The sequence below is a fragment of the Equus quagga genome, chromosome 3, assembly GCF_021613505.1.
Source record: "Equus quagga isolate Etosha38 chromosome 3, UCLA_HA_Equagga_1.0, whole genome shotgun sequence".
Lineage (NCBI taxonomy): Eukaryota > Metazoa > Chordata > Mammalia > Perissodactyla > Equidae > Equus > Equus quagga.
The window spans coordinates 124,337,351-124,359,832 of record NC_060269.1 but is presented as its reverse complement, the minus strand read 5'-3'; the positions used below and the strand labels follow the sequence as shown (position 1 = coordinate 124,359,832).

Genomic DNA, 22,482 nt, shown 5'->3' with positions numbered 1-22,482 from the left:
CTTAGAAAACTGCTTTTTAGAAAATATATCTGAAGCATAAGAATATGATGTGCACACATCTAGGACCCTGAGACCTAAACACAAGGACTCTGAAAAGATCAGGGCAGAAAGGAATGACAGCAGCCATCCTGCAGGGCGACTTTGCTTCCACCTGCTGAACTCTGAGGCTAATAGGTTTCATGTGGATGACTTCCCGCCGAGCTGCCTCCCAGGGCCTTGGCGCCGGTCGCATTATGCCCTGGTGATGTGCATTAGCTACTTTTAGGAAAATGGTGTCCTGGCCTCTCAGAGGCCCTCTCTAACTCTCTCACTTATCCTCATGTACAAATCTACCGCCATCATGAATATTACAACATATTCTGAAGAGCATTGTGGCTCCTCTGCTGGTTCTCCCTCCAGAGCAAGCATTTGATCTGCAGAATGAAAAAATTAAAAGCTTACAAGTACTGTCTAGTCATACGTGACTTTTTATATGGTCCTCCCTGCCCTTTGACCATTTTGGAAATTAAAATCAATCTTAAAATTCACAGAGGATGACTGGCCATCTGTACAAATAATTATTAAGTTGTTTACAAAGGATAGCTACAAAAGAAGGGTCCTGAAGACAATGAGCACAGAGGACATCAGTTCAAGCATCATCCTGTGAAGCCTCCCCACCCCCGCCTTCCCTCCCGAAGTGGGACTGCAGCTCCCTCCCAGGTGCCACACTGTCGCTGCACTCACGTCTGTCATGGCTTTTGTCAGTTGACATGGGTCTCCCTCCTCTAGACTGCAAGATCTCTGAGAAGAAAAATGTGTCTTGTGCCTTTTTGTAACCCCAGTACAATAGCACACATCTAGCAAGTATATATGTGTATATATATATATATCTGTATATATACATAGAACATTTGTTTATTTATATGTTTGTTTACATGTGTGTGTATATATAAATATAATTTATTGACCATCACTATAAATACTTCTAAGTACATCATTTTATTTAAACTTCAAAACAACCTTACAAGGTTGGTGGTATTAGTCTTCAATTTATAGATAAGGGAGCTGAAGCGTAGAAGGGTAAAATACGTTACCCAAGGTCACATAATTGAATCCAGGGTTGATGTCAAAGTGTTTTTTTAACCACCATGATAGAAAAGCTACCACCACCATTTATTTAGCATCTGCTGTGTACACTTGTGCAATGTACTTCCTATTCCTTATTTCATTGAGCCCACAAAGCATCACAATGAAATGTGGACCTTGTTTTAAAACTGAGAAAAACTTCCTTTGGGTATATACCCAGAAGTGGAATTGCTAGATCATATGGTAGATCTATTTTTAATTTTTTGAGGAAACCAAAAACAGGATTTCAAAGAGATATGTGCACTCCCATGTTTATTGTAATATTATTTACAATAGCCAAGATAAGGAGACAACCTAAATGCCTATCAATGGATGAAAGGATAAAAAAGATGTCATATATATATATATGTATATATACACAATGGAATATTATTCACCCGTGAGAAGAGAGGATATATTGTCATTTAGGACAACAAGAATAGACCTTGAGCCCATTATGCTAAGTGAGATAAGTCAGACAGAGACAGACAAGTACTGTATGATCTCACTTATATGTGGAATCTAAAAAAGTCCAACGTCATAAAAAACAGAGTAAAATGGCAGTTACCAGGGGTTGAAGGTGGGGAGATTGATTAGATTGATGATGTTTAAGGGCACAAACTTGCAGCAAGTAGTAAATAAGCCAGAGAACTAATGCACAGTATAATGAATATAGACAACAATAGTGTACTGCCATCATCAAACTTGCTAACACACTAAAACTTTATGATTCCAACCACTAAAAAGAAAGGATAATCATGTGACATGATAGAGGCACTAAACCTCACTACAAGTGCAATATATACATGTATCAAATGAACACGTTGTACACCTTAAATTTACACAGTGTTATATGTCAAACACATTCGATTAACAAACTGAGGCCCAAGGAGCTTATGTAACTTACCCAAAGTTGCACAGTTAGTAGGCAGTAAATCCAACATTCAACCTCCCACACCGAGAATCACCTCAGTCCTGGGAGACCTGAGGACGGCCGTACATAAATGTTATTAATGAGAAGAGATGACAGTTATGCCAACCTATTTCTTTTTTCAGGTTCAGTCATTTTTATCATCACTTGATGGAGAGAAGCTGGAACTCTTAAAAAATGACCTAATTTCCATTAAAGACATCTTTGCAGCCAAAGAATTAGAGAATGAAGAGAATCAAGAAGAACAAGGTAAAGGTAAATAACCTGTTAAAGAGCAAGACAGACTGTAGGTACAATTCTTATGAACTCTGTTAGTAAGCACAGCCCTTTGAACAGGGTGGAATTATTTAATTCAGATGCTCCTCCTCCCTGCTTCCAGAACACTCTGTGCATCTGCTCTTGTCACAGGAGCTGGTCACTTTGATCTGTAACCCTCCCTTTTGCTGGGCGGGAACTCCTGACAGAGCCATCTTTATTTCTCTGGTGTCCAGCACAATCCTGGCACATCACATCACAGACGTGCAATAAATGCATATGGTCAAATGAACAAAGAGCACAGTGTGCTCAATGGGGCCCTGATGCCTAGAGTTTATGCTCCGATGTCTAATGTTCTGTGTGCATGCAGAAGTTGTTGAATGTGATTGATGTTGATGGTGGGCAGGTCTTTCAGTGGATTTCTTTTCATATCTTGTTATTCTTTTTAATTTATATGTGCAGGAGTTAGGGTGTACTGGTAAGTGGCCTACACTCCACCGAAAAAGTACAGTTCTGACAAAGGCACCCAGTGCACCACGGTGTGATGTGTTGGGTTGACAATCACTGAACTAAGCCAGGTGTGCACTCCTGATCATCTTCCAGCTGGACAATGACATGACGCCAAGGAGACTAGAACATATTTTGTGAGAAGCAAGCCTTCCTTGAGAGGGGGAAAAAACGTTCTCAAAGTTGGGCATGCTTAATGATTACGTCCATTTGGGAAGAGAATATAGCAAAATATTTGCTATGTACATGGAGAGTGATCTCTTACTGATGTCACCACCAACCACCACAACCACAGTTGTTTGTGTCGCTTATGTTAAAAATTCAAGAGGCTGGCCGGGTGGCGTGGTGGTGAAGTTTGTGCACTCCACTTCGGCGGCCAGGGTTGGCAGGTTTGGATTCCGGGTGCAGACTTAGACACTGCCCATCAGTCATGCTGTGGCAGCCTTCCGCATACAAAATAGAGGAAGATGGGCACCGATGTTAGGTCAGGGCTAATCTTCCTCAGCAAAAAGAGGAAGATTGGCAACAGATGTTAGCTCAGGGCCAATCTCCTCACCACAAAAAAAGAAAAAATTCAAGCAACCATAGACCCACAAGGCTGGCTTCTCCTGGGACCATCTGAAGGTCCCATCTGAAACATTTTCGCCACTTACTTGCTGAATGGCCCTGAATAAGCTATATCACCTTTCTGAAACTCAGTATCTTCACCTGTAAAGTGAAGACAATGTTACATATTTCCAAGGGCTATTGTGAGGATCAAATTAGATAATATATATAAAAACGTATGTTACAATGCCTGACGCACACAGCTGCTAAAAACTGTTAACTATTATTATTTAAAGTGCCAACACAATGCCAGGACAGTAATAAGGGTGTAATACGTTGTAGCTTTTACTTATGATTGTACTTGTTGTTACCCAAATGCAGAACAGTGATACTGTGCATTCATACCATGAAGTCACTGGAAGTATTTTCTGCCCATGCATGTTGCACACCTTTAATGAAGCTCCAACACAAGAGCAGAAATGCTTCAGCCTCGGTGCTCACGGAAAAATTATTCTAAGCATTTGCAAACTGTTATTTAAATACCATCTCCCGCTTTAGCCCCACGTATTGACCTTATGTGCATTCACTTTAATGAGATTTATGCTCGTTGCATCAAAATAGAAAAATCAATTAGACAGAAGCATAGAAAGACCCAGTATCAAAGAAGTAGTTGGAGAATAACATTTTTGAGCGTTTGTATGTTCTACAGTCACAAAGGATGACAGCCTTGTCTCTGTTTTAATAGTGGAGAAACTAAGGCGTTAGTTGTCAAAGGTCATGCGGCTAGCATGATAGACCCAAGATGAACTAATATAGATGCTTCTTTTCCAGCATAACAATCACCAAAAAGATCCAGGCTATTTCTCTTCAGTTCCATGATGCCTGAGGTAGACCTTGGTCCTATTGGGAATGTCACTCTGAGAGGATTAAAGAGGATCCCAGGGGCTGGCCCTGTTGCTGAGTGGTTAAGTTCTCATGTTCCGCTTCCGCAGCCCAGGGTTTCTCTGTTTCGGATCCTGGGCATGGACATGGCACTGCTCATCAGGCCATGCTGAGGTGGCATCCCATATAGTACAACCAGAGGCACTCACAGGTAGAATATAAAACTATGTACTGGGAGGCTGTGGGGAGAAGAAGAAGAAAGAAAGGGAAAAAAAAGAAGATTGGCAACAGATGTTAGCTCAGGTGCCAATCTTTAAATAAAAAAGAGGATCCTAACTTCCCCCTAACATCAAAGAGATACTGTTGCCAGAGCAAGTTAAGGCAATATTGCATCCCCAACTAGTGCTATTTTTTGGAGAGGAAACGTGATTCAGTACTGTTAAATAGAAAGTGTTACTATATGTGATGTGTTCCAGTCTTAATGTAGAGCTTCAGTATATTGAGATTGTTGAATATGACCCAAAAAAATTGAAGTCCTGAACAGCATGCTTAAGAAATGGTACATTTGTCTCTCCTTAAGTGACAGAACCCTGTTATCTCCCATAATATATCCATTTTCCCAGAGGGCATCTCCAGATTATAAAAACACTATTAATTCTAATTAATTTAATAAATAAATGTCATTCAAACACTTCAAGAAGAACCAAGAGAAAAGAATAGTGGGGTTGTCATTAAGTCAATCCAATTATGATGAAGTGCCACAACTCCAGGAAGGTGGAGGGCTTGTCCTAAAGCCGCGGAGAGGAATCTTATCCTGGGGCGAAGCTCTGGGAGACCAGAGCATTTCCATCAAACTTGTGTCTTGTAAGCACTTACGTTCCTAAAAGCCTCCTAACACCTAAATAATTTGTTTCATTGTCTCAGAAAATGTAATCAACTGTCATTCTGTCATTTTCAGGTAGATTTCCTATTGAGCTCCTCTACATTTAGGATGTTAGCTAGTGATTTGCATGTTCGTCTTGCCAGCAGATTGTAATTTTATCACGCTGCCATGGGTCTCTAATTTGGTTTACCACACTGTTGTGAAGAGATTTTAAAAGGCTGTTTTCTATTTTTATATCCTTGGTGAAGATCTTCTTTTCAGCCATGTGTACAGACCAAGAGTTGTAGTAATAGATATTCTTTGTTGCAATGTTTTGGGGTTTTTTTATTGAGTTCATAATAGTTTACATAATTGTGAATTTCAATTGTACATTATTTCTTGTCTGTCACCATGAGTGCTCCCCTTCCCCCTTGTACCCACCCCCCACCCCCCTTCCCCTGGTAAACACTGAACTGTTCTCTTTGTCCTTGCGTTTGTTTATCTTCCGCATATGAGTGAAATTGTATAGTGTTTGTCTTTCTCAGTCTGGCTTATTTGGCTTAACATAATACCCTCGAGGACCATCCATGTTGTTGCAAATGGGATGATTTTTGTCTTTTTTATGGCTGAGTAGTATTCCATTGTGTGTGTGTGTGTGTGTACATTTATATATATATATATATATATACACCACGTCTTTATCCAATCATCGGTCGATGGGCACTTGGATTGCTTCCATGTCTTGGCTATCATGAATAGTGCTGCAATGAACATAGGGGTACATAGGTCACTTTGGATTGTTGATTTCAAGTTATTTGGGTAGATACCCAGTAGTGGGATAGCTGGGTCATATGGTGTTTCTATTTTTAGTTTTTTGAGGAATCTCCATACTGTTTTCCATAATGGCTGCACCAGTTGCCACTCCCACCAGCAGTGTATGAGGGTTCCCTTTTCTCCACAACCTCTCCAACGTTTGTTGTTTTTAGTCTTAGTGATTATAGCCATTTTAACAGGTGTGAGGTGGTATCTTAGTGTAGTTTTGATTTGCATTTCCCAGATGATTGGTGATGTTGAACATCTTTTCATGTGCCTGTTGGCCATCTGTATATCTTCTTTGGAAAAATGTCTGTTCATCTCCTCTGCCCATTTTTTGATTGGGCTGTTCATTTTTTTGTTGTTCAGTTGTGTGAGTTCTTTATATATTATGGAGATTAACCCCTTGTTGGATGTATGATTTGCGAATATTTTCTCCCAATTGGTGGGTTGTCTTTTTGTTTTGATACTAGTTTCCTTTGCCTTGCAGAAGCTCTTTAGTCTGATGAACTCCCATTTGTTTATTTTTTCTTTTGTTTCCCTTTTCTGAGAAGACATGGTATTCGAAAAGATCCTTTTAAGTTCTATGTCAAAGAGTGTACTATCTATATTTTCTTCCAGAAGTTTTATGGTTTCGGGTCTTATGTTCAAGTCTTTGATCCTTTTTGAGTTTATTTTCTGTATGGTGTGAGATAATGGTCTACTTCCATTCTTTTGCAAGTGGTTGTCCAGACTTCTCAACGCCATTTATTGAAGAGACTATCTTTTCTCCACTGTATGTTCTTGGCACCTTTGTCGAAGATTAGCTGTCCGTAGATGTGCAGTTTTATTTCTGGGCTTTCAGTTCTGCTCCATTGATCTGTGTGCCTGTTTTTCTACCAGTACCATGCTGTTTTGATCACTATGGCTTTGTAGTACATTTTGAAGTCAGGGATTATGATACCTCCAGCTTTGTTCTTTTTCCTCAGGATTGCTTTGGCTATTTGGGGTCTTTTTTTGCCTCATATGAATTTTAGGATTCTTTGTATTATTTCCGTGAAGAATGTCATTGGGATTCTCACTAGGATTGCACTGAATCTGTAGATTGCTTTAGGTAGTATGGACGTTTGAACTATGTTTATTCTTCTGATCCATGTGCGTGGAATCTCTTTGCATTTCTTTATGTCATCATCTATTTCTTTCAATAATGTCTTATAGTTTTCATTGTATAAGTCCTTCACCTCCTTGGTAAAATTTATTCCTAGATATTTTATTCTTTTTGTTTGTTGAAACGTTTTTTATCATCTGTTTTTTTCTCCTTCCATTTTTCTCTGTGATTTTTTTTCCTAAAATATTTGATAAAAGTCACTGGTGTATTTTTCTGTTTTATAGAATGAATACACATTTAAAAACTGAAGCTGCGTGAGTACTTGTATCCTAGTTTAGTGTTGATGACTCCCAAATATTCTTAATCTTCCTATGTTTATATCTTTGTAGCACATAATGATATAGTTTAATCTTTAGTGTTTGCAGGATACTTTCACATTTGTTGTATTATTTGGTCCTTACAACGACGCTAAAGAGGAGATGGGTGGGTTTTATTATCCTAAGTTCACAGAGGCGGAAATGGAAGCTGAGAAGCCCTGTGACTGGCCCGGGTCACGGAGCCACTAAACGTAGAACCCCTCCTCCCAAGCCTCAGCCTGGGCTGTCTCTGCCCTGCAACGCTGCCTCTTCCAGAACCAGAAGGCCCCGGCTGTTTGGGAACGAGACCTTGTTGATGCTGCCCTGATGTGCCCCTGCCCCTTTTATTTGCTGGCCTAGAGAGGATGAGATCTAGACCTCTGCCCAACAGAGAGAGAATCTCAGCTTTGGGAGGAAGTTCTCTCTCTCCCCGTTCCCTCTCCCTCTCTCATCCCCCAAGCTCTCCCTTTGTGCATGTGACTAATGCCTTCTCGTTCTTGAAGGCTTGGTTCAGGCATCACCTCCTCCAGGAAGCCTTCTTAACAGCCCTCTGAGGACTGGATTAGGTGCTGCAAAGCCCCCTCAGTCAGAGCACTTGCCTCTTTTGGTTATAATGATTCACTGTGTCGGCTTCATCAGGAACAAAGACAGCCATCTCTCTCTACCCCCAAGGCACATGACTCCCTCCCCTGCTGCGGCCCCCCTGGCCTCCTTGCTGTCCCTGAATAAGCCGGGCACACTCCCTCCTGGACTTTGTGCTAGCGGTGCCTCTGCCTGGAAATCTCTTCCCCTGAGCTGGTGTGGCTCACCCTTCTCCTCCTCCGGTTCATTACTCAAATGGCACTTTCTCAGCTGCCCTCCCATTTAAAATTGCTACCCCCTCACTGTCCCTGTTCCTCTTCCTTGCTTTATACTCCTCCATGAATCTTTTCTCCTGACATATATGTTTTACTTCTCTAGTACGTTTACTGATCTGTCTCCCTCATGAGCATATATAAATGCTAGGTGATGTTAAGCTGGTTAAGCCAAATGTTTTGAACAAAGACCTACAAGTTATCCTGGCTGTCTTCATGAGCTGCTGATTAACATTTTGTCTATAAAACAGAGAGCACGTGCAGATGAGTGTTAGATACAGTATTTCTCGCATGGCTTAGTCCTCCCTGAAGCTACTGCCTTCCCCACTGACATAGCCAGAGTATTTTCTTCTCAGAGGGTTTTGAGATCATGTAATCAGGCCAGATTAATGATGCCTTTATTCCCCTCAAAACTGGTAGTAAACTGATTGTGGAATCAATTCTTCAGCACTTATCAGAAACTTTTAAAAAGGCTTCAACTCGTGATACAAATGAGAGAAATAAGACTATAACTTTGTTTCCCCTCTGCAAAGCCCCAGTGCATGCTCGTATATTCTAGTTGTAAGTCCTTTGACTTCTCTTTGAGCCGCCACCACAGCATGGCTAGTGACAGGCAAATAGTGTGGTTCTGCGCCCAGGAACCAAACCCAGGCCACCAAAGGGGAGCATGCTGAACTTTAACTGCCAGGCCATCAGGCCTGGCTCAGACTGTAACTTTTAAAGATCTTTCTTCTTTATTGCCCACCAATGATATTAATTTATTTTTATTTTTAGATATATTAAATATAACATTATACTTTATATAATCAATATATTATTATCTGTGATATAATTTATTAATGAATTGCTTATTCAATAAATATTCATTTTAGCACCTCCTATCTTCCAGGCACTGTGTTAGATGCCCTGGATTCAAAAGTGAACAAAACAAATTCTGTCTCTGTCTTTAGGTAACTTCCAATTTGGAGGGAAGGCTTATTGTTAAGAAATATTGTAAGACCAGCCGGTGTCCCAGGAAACCTTGGGAAATTTCTCTAGAGATATAACATTGTTACATCAGATAGCACACGACCCATCGAGACTAATTCTGCTCCCTTAGCACGGTGGCTCTGTAGACAGAAAAGGTCGCCCTGGGTATCGTTAGGGTTGCCTGGTAAGCATGGCAGTACTCTAGGTCATAAACACAGTGTTGTCCTACGGCTCCCAACCCTGAGAAAGGTCATTCATTTGTTCCTTCGGTCATTCTTTCAACAAGTAGCTACTGACCACCCATAGCTTGAACAAGACGCATGAGTCCCTCACTGCGCTCACATTCCCTCTAGGCCAGCCTGGCGGTGCCCTGGCTAGAGCTGCGAGCAACAAGGCTCCAGCAGCCCTCACCCAGCAGCAGTCTCCTACCTCAGTGCTATGCTCATAAGCGAGCGAAACTCATCTTTGCCCGGCAGCTGGAGGACAGGCTGCCGCAGCCCCCACTTAAACTCTGACTGCGGGCTATATGGTTGGGGGAGCTGCCACATCCTGAAGGATGAAAAATAAATCATGCTTCTTACTTCTGTCATTTTCTATTTCTAGGCTTAGAAGAAAAGGGAGAAGAATTTGCTAGCATGCTCACAGAGCTTCTCTTTGAATTACATGTCGCGGCCACGCCTGACAAACTCAATAAGGTCAGCCCCTTCTGAGTCTGAGTCTTTGTCTTTTAAAAAAAAAAAAGGATCTCAGTTATAAAATTCCAGAGATCCACCCAAAATGGAAATACCCCAAATCCCAAATGGCACATAGCAGGAGGGGAGTGTGAGGTCAGTAATTAAGGTTCAAGGGGGCAACATGATGAAATGTGGTGGCAGAGAACATGGTAGACTGTGTCATGAGATCTGCATTTCAGCTGCAACTTTTACTAGTAATTACCTTGTGACCTTGAACAAGTCACTTCTCCTCAAAATAGAATTTTACATGAGAGCAGTGGTTACCTTCAGCATACGGGAGAAGAGAGGGGTGCTGAATCACCAACAGGTTTTTTCAAATTCCATTTCCCCTCCCCCGCTAAAGTGACATGTCAGGATTAGGCAGAAGGAAGCACGTCAGCCAGGTCAACCACACATCCCCACCCCCCTGGAATGTTGTTGCTACATCATGTCTAAGAACATTCCAGCTTTAACAGTCTGGGTTCCTCTAATAGTTACCACAGTACATTTTGCAGGTTAGTGCCAGGTCTTGCTGTAGAGTTTCTTGATGAGGACACTGATTATTATTTACTTAAAGCTGTGTTATTTTTCCTGTTCTTTCTCTCTTTTTTTTCCCTTTCTTCTTTTTAGCATGCAGTAGTTGACACAGGCCCTCACTTATCAAAGTGGGTGAGGAAAGGGCAGAATGAGGCAGTGAGGTGGAGAGAGAGTAATTTCTTTATCTCTGGTAGAGGTCACCGACTGTGGCAGGTCAATGACTTGAACACAGTGGGAAATTGCCTCATTCATCTCCGTGCAGCACCTGCCACTGCTCAGAGCGTGTATGATGCCTCCAAGGTCCCACTGGTTTATTTACATAGCCAGGTAAACCTTTGTCTCTAAAAGAGGACACACCAAGGATGGTTTTGGTGGGTTTTGTCTCCCTAAATCATCTTGCCATTAACTGGCCATTCAACACTGACGTTAAACTTTGACGTGTAAGCTTTAAGATGAGAAGTAGGTTTAGCATAAGCTCAGATATAACTTTCACTTAAGCAAACGGCTTAAACTATAATGATCAAAGCTGGGTGACTCTGTCCTTTCTAAATTCAGGGAATAACAGGCAAAGTGGTTTCTGCTTGTTCAATTTAGCCATAATTTTTTAGGCCACAGGTTGTTCAAACTGCACCCATGTGAAATTAAACTAGTTGCAGAGCAGAGCCAGGTCATTCCCACAGCTCTTCTCTCCTGCCCCTTGAGCTGGAAGACGTGGCATGACTAGAGAAGAGCGGAGCCATCCTTCGTCTTCCCAGCACAATACGTTATTAGGTCCATGAAACATTAAGGGCTTTATGAGACACTTCAAATGAGGAAATTTGCTGTAGCAATGACCGTGGCTAAATCTCTAACCTGTGTACATTTAAAAAGTACTATTATTCTTTTACAGTTGGTCAGGCAAAGTGAAAAATATACTATCGATCTTTCAAGGTGACTGTCATTTTTATTCTTATCTGAATATCACATTAGAACGCTCTGTGGAAAGTCATCCAGCCCTGCACTGTTCTCTCTCTACTTTCTTTTTATTCTGTCCCCTTTCTTACTTTATATTTACCAGAAAGCAACAACAAGATGTTTTTAAGGAGGTTCAGGAATTGCCCCATCATGCTTTAAATTTACAGAGAATGACCCTTAAAGGTTTAGGGCAACTTGATCCTAGTCTTGGGATTGGAATTTCTTAGTCTCCATGTTGACACGATAAATGTGTTGCTCTGGTTGGGGGCCTTTGCAGGCCATGAAAAAAGCTCATGACTGCATGGACGAAGATCAAACCGTGGTGTCGGTAGATGTGGCAGAAGAGTCAGAGGAGAAAACTAAAAAGGAAGAAGGGGAAGAAAAACCTGAAAACCCCAAAGAAGACGGAAAGGAAGGAAGGAGAACGAAGACAGTTGAGGTAAACTTATATTGTCCACCTCAAAAGCAGTAATATTATGTTAATTTTATTAGCAGCCCAATTTTAAATGAGGAGAGGCCATTTCATTGTCATTTGTACCCTGTTCTACATTATAGAAATATGAGTATTAATGTAATAAACACTAAAATTTCCCCATGCCAAGAGAATTCATGATTTAGCATAGATAGTGTAGCTTTTCTCCATAGCTTTACAATTATAATTTAAAGGAAAAAAGGTCTTTACGAACACAGTTAATTTATCTTTAGGGTAAAATTCCATCTTGTATGCAAATTTGTAACTATAAAATGTCTTTATGCCCCTTAATGAATGAGGTAATTGAAGCTTTTTCCAAAAAAATTTCATTGCCGCAGTTTTTATTCTGTAGTTTAATAAATTTCTATGTGCATAATTTATATCCTGCCTATGTTCAAAAATGAATTTGCAATAACTTCATCTTACATGGGATTTAATTTTAGAGAAAGTAAGTTTTTAAATTAGATCGGTCTAAAGAAAAATGTCCCCTGAGGTCTATTATTTCGGCTGCCCTTTCACACACCTTCTTGAGTACCTGCCTGTCGTGTGCCCAGCATTGCTCTGAGTACTTGGCATGCAGCTGTGAAAAAGGCTTGCCATATCCCTGGGGACCTGGCAGAGTTCCCATTTTATGGCAATATTTCCACTTAGAGAAGTTGTAGGTACACCCATTAATCTTTGGGTAAGCTTTTAAAGGTCATATTTGGTTGTTTATTCAAGAATTATATAATAGGTTTAGTGTCACAGGGTTTTTAAAAAGCACCTGCTCAGTGAATTATTTTTTTACTTGCATTTGTTTATTTCAGGAAGTGTACATGCTGTCCATTGAAAGTCTGGCAGAAGTAACAGCACGCTGTATTGAGCAGCTTCATAAAGTAGCAGAATTAATTCTTCATGGACAAGAAGAGGAAAAATCAGCTCAGTACCAAGCAAAAGTTCTCATAAAGTAAATATTACTTTTAATTCTTACTTTTCCAATTTTATATATATGTGCCACTCAAATACACATACACACACACACAAACCCTAAGCTACTAAAGATTCAGATTTCCAGTCAACTAATTACATCGTTCTATGTTATGTTAAGAAAAAGGACTCTTTTAAGAAATAAACTATGTTAGCAAGAATAATAATAATTAACTAAATTCCAAGAATTATTTATGAAGAGATTTAAGGGAAGACACACTAAATCATTCAGAGCTGTGTGAGTGTTTATTTTAATAGATCAAAGTCTTGAAAGTACAGACCTTTGAGGGTAATTACATTTTCAACATACCAACATAGAGAAAGGACACCTTAATGTGACGTCTCAGCTAGCTTCACAAAAGTATGCAAACACACCCCCACTGTTCCTAGGGACTTATACCAACTCTGCATATTCTGAATTCTGGCAGTGATGGTCACTAATGTAAGCCAGTTCGCTGTGGATTGCATGTGTGTGCATATGTGCGGTCATATGTTATGTTCTTCAAAAAATAGTAGCTATTATTATTCATTTATCTAGTGAAATAAAAATGTGTAGATATGTAACTTTATATACGTGAAAATAGTTGGTATGGAGTGTTCATTACAATAGTTGGTATGGAACTGAAAAATGAGCCATTAACTTTTATGTGCATGGCTGTATATTGTGGTACAGAAAATTAGCACAGGTTCAAACAGCCTCTCATTATTATACAGACACAGGAGCCAAGATAAGAGCCTCCTAGAGGTAAATGCATACACACACACACACACACACAGGTTTCAACACACTCATTCACCTTGCTAGCTAACTAGTCTTTGCTTCTTATTGTATTTGGCATTGTAGATTGGGGAGCAAATTTCTACCGGAAGGACCTTCCAAAAATTTGATATTAGTGTCTTTATACTACCGATGGCATTTTTCCTCACTTGTCAGGATCTGTCATCTGGTCTAGATTTTCATATCTAGAAATGTGAAAATCAAAGATATTATAACAACCTCACAATCCTGACCTTGCTATGCCTAGAAAGAATATGTACTTGCCTCAGTGTTTAGAAGGAAGAGGAAAGGGCAAAAAGGAAGAATTTAAAATATTGAGGAAAATACCTAGGTACTATTTTATATTTGCAGTACTGATTTGAAAGAGAAGGGCTAAAGTTCAAAAGTCCCTGAGTATGGATAGCAGGACCTTACTCTTAGCTGCTTTCTGATTCTCAGCCCTAGTTGTCCCAACCTTATCAAGCTGCACCAAGCAAAAGGTAATAAGGCTTCATGTTTGTCTGTAAAATAAATGCCTCTTCACGCACCTCCCCAAAATCATAGACAGAGTGGCTCTGGGCTGTCTCCTGGCCCTACTCCTGACCCTCTGCAGATAGTTTTGGATGGATAGATGGATGGGTGGATGGGTGCATGGATGGATGGGTGGATGGATGGATGGGTAGATGAGTGGATGGATGGATGGGTGGATGCGTGGGTGGGTAGGTGGGTAGATGGATAAAGCTCAACAAACCTGAATACATACATAGCTCAGACAGAACCCTGATTTATCAAAACAAAACTTACCTCTGCTGACTTCATTAGATCTTTAACATGTAAGGTTCTTAACTTGGAGTTACTGTTTTTCTAGTAGTGTTTTAATCCCTATTCATAAAAGTCATATACACTAATTGTAAAAGAAAAATCATACAATACTGACATCGCTAGGTAATTAGATTGTTTTCAGTTTTTGTTATCATCTGTAATATTATGACAAACATTATATTGGTTAAATATTTGTGTCCATCTTGCATTATTTTCTTGGGGTAAAGTCCTAGAAGTGGAGTGGCTGGAATAAACTTCGAGTTTTGATATAAGTCTTAAAAACATATCCTACAGGATCTTTATTTTGAGGCATCTAATAAAAACATAATCAAAATGTCGAGACACCTGAGTTTGAATCCCAGCTCTGTCACTTACTACTGCTTGTCCTAAGCAAGTTGCTTAATCTTCTTAACTGTCAGTTTCTTCATCTATAAAATGGGAATAACCACAAAACCTATAAGGTCGCTATAAAGATTAAATATGATTGTGCATATGAAAGTACCTAACATAGTACCTCAATGAATGTTCATTATTCTTTAAAAATGACCAAAAAGCTGGAGAAAAGCCAGTTGGCAAGAATCTTATACCCCTATACATGTGGGGCTCAAGCCTGTTATTTTCCTGCAAACACTTTTGACTCTAAAAAGATGTAGGGTGAGCTAGCTGAATATTCTTTAATTAAGCATGCAGAGAAAACCAGGATTAGATTAAACTGTGATTGAGAATCATGGGAGATTATTGAGAAAAACATTTCTGCAAAGCATCTTCAAACCTTGTTCCTCTAAATGGAATATGGTATTAATATCCGTCAATTGTCTTGACAGTTAAATTATTTTACTTTATTGAAAATCTCCAAATCTCTTTTTTTGTTTTTCAGATTAACTACTGCAATGTGCAAGGAAGTGGCCTCTTTATCAAAAAAGTTTACGAATTCTTTAACCACTGTTGGGGTAAGATTATAATATGGATTCTTTCTCCACCTTTTTAGGGGAGATGGGTCTATGAGGAGCTGTGAGGAAAAGTATAGCATGCAGTGCCTTTTTTGATAGCTCCACAAAATGGAAGCTCCACTGGGATATTTGCTAAAACCAGGCCAAGAGCACCTTCTCTAACCACAGGCACCTCAGGGCTCTAACCTGACTGGGTTCCAGCCCTGAATTTGTCATCGCGGACATACAAGATGTTGAGTGACTTTCCAAACCTCTCTGGGCCTCATTTTCTTTGTAAAAAAAAGAAATGTCAAATGAAGGTTCCTTCTATTACTTAATATCTGTTGTATGTAATTCAAGAATATCTCTTAAAATAATTAATCTTGAATATTCACAATCTTGTTGCCCTCAGAGGCTATTTTATAAGCCACACAAGATAAAAAGTTGCTTTTCTTTGTTGTATACATCAACTTTAACCAAAAGAAAAAATTTACCAATTGGCATAAATGTTTCTGTTCTCAAGGTAATAACTTTGAAAATTTCAGCGTTCATTTGGAGGTGTGGCTTCTGGTTGTTTCCTTTAGATATCAGTCACGGTATATAGCCCCACCTTAGTGGGATTGGGGTTGAGGAGGCAAGTGGAAAATATTTCTTTTTAACCTTTCTACTTTTTCTTTTAAGGCCCTGGATGTAAGGCCAAATGTTTCTTTCCTTGAGAAGCATTAGGTTTTACTTCCTGTTTTAGGTAGGGTGTTTTTTGGTTGCAAATGTATTCGTTTCCTAGAGCTGCCATAAGAAATACCACAAACTGGGTAACTTAAGGAAAAGACATTTATTGTCTCACAGTTCCAGAGGCTGGGAGTCTGAGATCAAGGTGCCTCAGGGCCGTGCTTCCTCTGAAGCCTCTAGGAGATGATCCCTTCTATTCTCTTCCAGCTTCTAGGAGCCCCAGGCGTTCTTTGGGGTGTGACACCATAACTGCAATCTGTTTCTCCATCTTCACGTTGTCCTCCCTCCATGTGTGTCTGTGTCCAAATTTCCCTCTTCTTATAAGGACGCTAGCCATATGGACTAGGGTATGACCAGTATGACCTCATCTTAATCAATTACATCTGCCACGACCCTGTCCCCAAGTAAGGTCACATTCTGATTTACTGGAGGTTAGGACTTCAACATATCTCTTTGCGGGGGACACAATTTGACCTATAACAGGAAGTAATAGAAACAAAGTAGTTTAGACAGAAAAAGGACTTTATTAAAGGCAACGGAGGAATGTGAGCAGCTGTGGGGACCCGGCACCAGAGATCATGTGCCCTCTCTCTAGTGTTGCTGTTAATGCGACTCAGCTACAGCAGTTCCCAGACCCCATGTCTCTCCATCCGAATTCTGGGTTCCTGCTTGAGAAGGTTTGAAAGACTCATCAGTGTGGGTCAGATGTCCATCTTGGTATGACTCAGCAGTGAGTAGGGCTAGGGTCACATCATGTAAACCTACCTGGCTGCTGGGGTGTACCCGCCTCCCCCAAGCCAAAGGCAGTTCTCACAAGAAGCAGAAGTGATTATGGACCTGACCGTCAAGAGATGTGTGTCTGTCACAATTCTCTAAGTGACTCCGTTAATAAGGAGTGAGCTACATAGCACCTACTTGTTCTGCTGTCAAGGAATCTGGCTCGCCTCTCCTATTTTGTAAGACGTCAGCTTTGGCATTTGTCTAATTTTAGTCCTTCAGCAATGGAGCTTCACTATATGCAAGCAGAGTGAAGCGGGAGGGGGAAGTTCATGGATATGATAGGCTCAATAAAATGCATTTGTGTGCTCAGTGTTGTCTAAGTTGACTGATACCCATGGGCTTTGGCATAACTGGTAGGTTTATAGAGAGGTGTGAGGTCTTACCAGGATGGGATGGCCTCAGTGATTCGGCTTCTCTAGGCTCTTCTCTAGCCTCTTCTCACTCTTCCCACAGTTCGCTAGGTGGGAAACTGAGGCCCAGAGGGGTGGACTGATTCACTCAAGCCTCTCAATTGATCTCTCAGCTCCTAATCGGCTGTCCATCAGACACAGCAGACAGAAAGCCAACTGTTTGGTTCTCTATGGTTGTCCAGTGACGAGGATGTATGTGTCTGCATGTGTGTGTGTTATATGTTCTATGTGATTCCTGTTATTTATTCACATTAGTGGGTAATGTTCATGGTATTGGTTTCCATTCCTTTTAACATATTGTATTCCGGGATGGTGCTCCTCACACCTTAATGTGCAAGCAAATCACCTGGAGATCTTGTCCCTGCAGATTCTGAGCTAGCAGGTCTGGGATGAGGACTGAGAGTCTCATTTCTAACGAACTCATGGGTGATAACAATGTTCCTGATCCACAGTCTACATTTTGAGTAGCAAAGTTCTGGCAGATGGGTGTGCACTTGAACATATATATATGCATATATACACACATGTGTACAAATGTTTGCATGCACAAAACCAGAAACACACAAACGATCATTTTGGAGAACGAAAAAGATAAGTCTAAAATAAAGTTCACTAAAATGCCATCTCACCACAATACCCTTCATCCTGTGCTATGATGAATCATTTTCATCAAGTCATTGTTTCTGTTCTCTGAAACAGCCATTATTCATAACTCGAAGTTAATGAGTGTATATTGCTCTCCAGACTCTATTTAAATTGCTTGCACATCTCATTGATTCTGAAAACCAATGTCATTTTATTGCCCTCATTTTGATTACATTTTAGAGGTTTATTGATAATCAAATAAACATGAAAGCAAATACCATAATGGATTTTCTGGTTACTTACTAAAATGACTGGGTTTTTAAAGAGGTTTTTCCCAAGACTCTGTTATAGTTTCCCCAGTAAGACATTACTTTGCCCTCAGTGGAGTGATGTCAATGAAAGTCGGCTGCTCTGGGAAGATATATTTCATTTATATCCTTTTGTTTACCATAAAGTCTTCTGAGTAGTGTAAGGGAAACCAGTCTAGTAAAATTGCTCTCTCTCTTTTCAGTCCCTTGAATTATTTATTGTCTAAGAGTAGATAGAACATTTTAGATAGAGAAGACTGTTGACTGATAGATCAATAGTGGAAATAATAATAACGATGATACTAACACTAGCTCTCACTTTTTGAACATCTGCTTTGTATCAGGCACTGTATTCTGTGCTTTCCATGGGTTGTTCATATTTTGCAAACTGGAGTCTGCAGACCTGTTTGCAAGTTACGGTTAAGAATATTTTAATTTTGCTGCTAATCTGGAAGACATACCCTATAACCAAATATCCATGCTTGCATTTAAAAGAAGACAGAAAAAAAGACTACAGACTAGGGCTGGAATTAGGGTAGGCGAGTAAGGTACTTAATTCACCAGCAAAATTTAAGGGCCCCCCCCCCCCCCCCCAAAAAAAGACAAAGAAATAACTTCAGTCATCTAGCTAGATATTTTAGTGCAATATTTTTAAACATCAAAATGAAGGCAAAAAAAATTATGATGAACAAAATACCAAAATTTTGAGTAAAGACAGGATTCGACCCTGCCCTTGTACAACTCATCCTCATTCATCTCACCTAATCCCAGACCTGCCACAGCTGTAAATAGTTTAAAAAAGGCCTAAGTTTAAATTTCTAGCTATGTGACCTTACATAAGTTACTCAACCTTCCTGGCCCCTGTTTCCTCATCTTTAAATTGGAGTTATCATGGTACCTGCCTACCTCCTAGGATTTTTGTCAAAATTAAATGCAATTATATAGGGGAAGCACCAAATAGGAAGCCTGGTCTGTAGTAAGTATTCCACTTCTCCTCCCCTTCGTCTCTAAGAGATTCCTCAACAAAGCTGGTGTATCACATTTTATGTGTCAAGCTCTGTAGTGTGAGAATCTGATCTGTTAATTTCATCCTTTTGCTTCTGCAGAGCAACAAGAAGGCTGAGGTCCTTAACCCCATGATCAATAGTGTGTTGTTAGAGGTAAGTGGCCCCTGGAGAGAAAGCCCTTCTGTATCAAAGCAAATGTTGGAGCTACATTTTTTGGTCTTTCTCCCAGACAGCAAGTGTTACTGCAATCCTAAATCTTATCAGCAGTCTTTTTTGAGTACCTTTGTGCAGCTCAACCAGCTGTAAACCCGCGGGTGAAGCAACAATACCTAATTTTCAAGAATTCCTGATTGTAAAGAGAAACGCTAAGCTTGCATGTTATTTCTGTCGCTGTTTCCTCCAGCAGAAGCAGATTTCTGCCGCCAAGTTTGACACCAGATTTAACAGTGTGATTATTGGCTGCGATGAGAGATTCTTGTTCAGTGGTGATTTTTGTAAAAATGGGCACTTCCTTCCATTCACAATAACCTATGATTTAGCTGGGTCTGAGCTCCAGACTGGCAAAAATGGAAAATAGGATGTTTAGCCTCTGCCCATTCAGTGACCAGAGACACCATCCTCTGTGACTACTTGCTTTGTGGCCTGCCCGCCCGCCAGGACTTTGTAGCATAGGTTATGAAGCGCCCCTGACACTGCTGTGTCTTTGCCAGAAGCAGAGATGTAAGAGAGAGGAAAAGAGGCCCAGAGGCCTTCTCATTCCTGAGTCATAGGCACTCTGTTCTATCTGTGGTTGGTGGAGGAAAACCTTCCGTAGCGGCCACACTATAAGAAACTGGCACATCTGTAGCCACAGGGCACCCGGCTGAAGCCACAAGTCTGAAGTAGCTGTCAATTACAAAAACTGGAAATTAGAAAACTTCAACTCAGGGAGGGCTACCCATATATTTATAGCAGTGTTTGTAGGAGTTGTGCCTTACTGCTAAGGAAAACTACCAAAGTACAAAAGTTACAAAGTGGTGGCACCCAGTGTTATTGTTTGGGACACAGCCACACAGAAGGGACAAGGAACTGTAGGGGCAGGTTCTGGAGGGACAGACACAGCTAAGAGGAAACCAAGGCAATCAGAGGCAGAATATGGAACAAGAAAATCTCTCGCCTGGCTAGCCAGAAGGCATGAGCAGATTAATGCACCATATCGGTCCTGAGGAATATGAGGTCAAATGTCGATTCATTCTCCCAATGGAAGTTTTCTCAAGTTTTAGTTACCTGAAACTTTAAATGGCCTCTCCCTCTAATACTGTATGTTAGGGCACCACAGAACATGAATAGCAACATCAAATATCCAAACCAAGCACAAGGTACCAACATGCATGGGAAGATACTAGCATTCAAGGCTTGCCATGAATAATTGCACAATGACATCTCCAGTTAGCTTTATGTAGACCATTCTTGTTTATTCGTCTATAGATTCAGACAAACTAGAGCCTCCTTCATACTGTGCTTTTATTTCAGGGCAGTGGGCTTGACCTGAGAAAAGCATAGGCAAGACTGGATGTGTTGTGTCATAAATATACGCATATCGATGTACCCTAAAAGTCGATGGAAATGTCTTGCCTCATTTTGAGTGAATCCCTCTCTCTGTTGGTATAGATAACTGAGACTCGGATGTACTCTATCCAAAGGAGTGTGCTTACATTTGCTTTAAACAGCAACATTAAAAGAAAAATATTATAAAATATTGTGGGGTTTGGGGAGAGGGAACATTATCAAATTGGAAGACTTGTCAAGATTAAATCTGAAAATAACCCTTTAACCACATGTTTCTCCTCTCACAGGGCTGCAATAGCATGACATACGTACAGGACGCCTTCCAGCTGCTACTGCCCGTTCTGCAGGTTTCACACATCCAGACCAGTTGTTCAAAAGCACAGCCGTGACCTGGCCAGACTCCATCTAATTAAAGGAAATGGCAGGCCATGTTGCTTTGATATATATACCATTTAATGGGATGTTTCCTACACATCTGACCACAGATGCCCATTTGAGGACACTACAAGCAGTTTTGCACAGACAGTATTGAGAATGCAAGTTTAAAGAAAGTATCATTTCTCTTAATGTATATGGTTGTTTTTAGAAATAATTGTATTTTTCTTCATGTTAATTTAAACTTACATGGCTTTGTAGTAATAATTTCCTTTAATCTAAAGTTCATTCACAAATACTCATTTCCATTTTCCTGGTCAAGCATGCTATATTTAGAAATTCATGGGCAGACCCAAGACTTTCTTTCTTTTTTTTTTTTTTCCCCAAGACTTTCTTTTAATCCTTTAAATTTCCCATTCTTTTTTTTTTTTTTTTGGAGAAAGATCAGCCCTAAGCTAACGTCTGCTGCCAGTCCTCCTCTTTTTGGTGAGGAAGAGTGGCCCTGAGCTAACATCCGTGCCCATCTTCCTCTATTTTATATGTGGGATGCCTGCCAAAGCATAGCTTGATGAGTGGTACCATGTCCACACCCGGGATCCCAACTAGCGGACCCTGGATCACCGAAGCAGAACGTGCAAATTTAACTGCTGTGCCACCAGGCCAGCCCCTAAATTTCCCATTCTTATTGTATTACTTTAAGTCAATTCTTACACTGAACTTAGTTTTGTTACACAGGTGTCATGGGTAAAGATAACACTACTTATAGGTTTTACCTATTATGGTAAAAGAGGAACATAAGTATCTCTTTATAGCCATTCATTGTCTAAACAAGGACTTATTGAGCTCCTACTGTGTGCTCACAATTGAGGAACGTGATCTCATCCCAGTAGGGACAGATATTCTGAAAGGAGGTTTATAATAATTCGTAAAATGCCTTAAAGTACTAAAAAATTTTCTAAACCTTAAAAAATTTGAACAAGCTAAATTAGTGGTTTTTAAAATGTTCTACCCTTCAATTTATTGTATTTTCCCACATTCCTTGAACTTTTTTATCCCAAACTTTATATATGGGGCAAAATATATATATGAAAAGGGGTACTAAGAGTATTTAGCTTAAAATTGACTTCTTATGATCATAAGTACATAATAGCATAATTACAAAGCTTGGAAGTATTCAAATAAGAAACTAAAGGGATTTCAATCAGTAGACCCCAGGACTGCATTTTTACGTCTAGTACAGTTGAGTCAAGCTGTTCCAAAAATACACAGATCGCTCTCACTGGTGGCAAATACCGTCATTGCTTCTAAAGAACAGAAAATACTGATGTGTGAGTTGACCCACTGGTATGTTGATTGCTGAGAGGCTGCACAGAAGACCCTGTAGCCAGAAGAGGCAGAGTCAATGGGCACTTTGACTCCTGAGC

At 40.2% G+C, this 22,482-nt stretch overlaps 1 protein-coding gene across 3 annotated transcripts in view; it reads left to right on the top strand.

Annotated features, from left to right (window-relative positions):
- FAM114A1 (family with sequence similarity 114 member A1) overlaps positions 1-21,520 on the top strand; it is a 72,465-nt gene extending 50,945 nt beyond the window's left edge. For 2 of the 3 annotated variants that reach the window (XM_046656934.1, XM_046656933.1), the window contains exons 8-14: positions 2,161-2,290; positions 9,770-9,861; positions 11,648-11,809; positions 12,649-12,788; positions 15,265-15,337; positions 19,235-19,288; positions 20,971-21,520. In XM_046656934.1, the coding sequence (XP_046512890.1) occupies positions 2,161-2,290; positions 9,770-9,861; positions 11,648-11,809; positions 12,649-12,788; positions 15,265-15,337; positions 19,235-19,288; positions 20,971-21,072 (753 nt within the window). In that variant the 3' untranslated portion in view covers positions 21,073-21,520. The remainder of the gene's footprint in view (positions 1-2,160; positions 2,291-9,769; positions 9,862-11,647; positions 11,810-12,648; positions 12,789-15,264; positions 15,338-19,234; positions 19,289-20,970) is intronic. The other variant, XM_046656935.1, reaches the window with a different exon arrangement.
- The last annotated feature ends 962 nt before the right edge of the window (positions 21,521-22,482 follow it).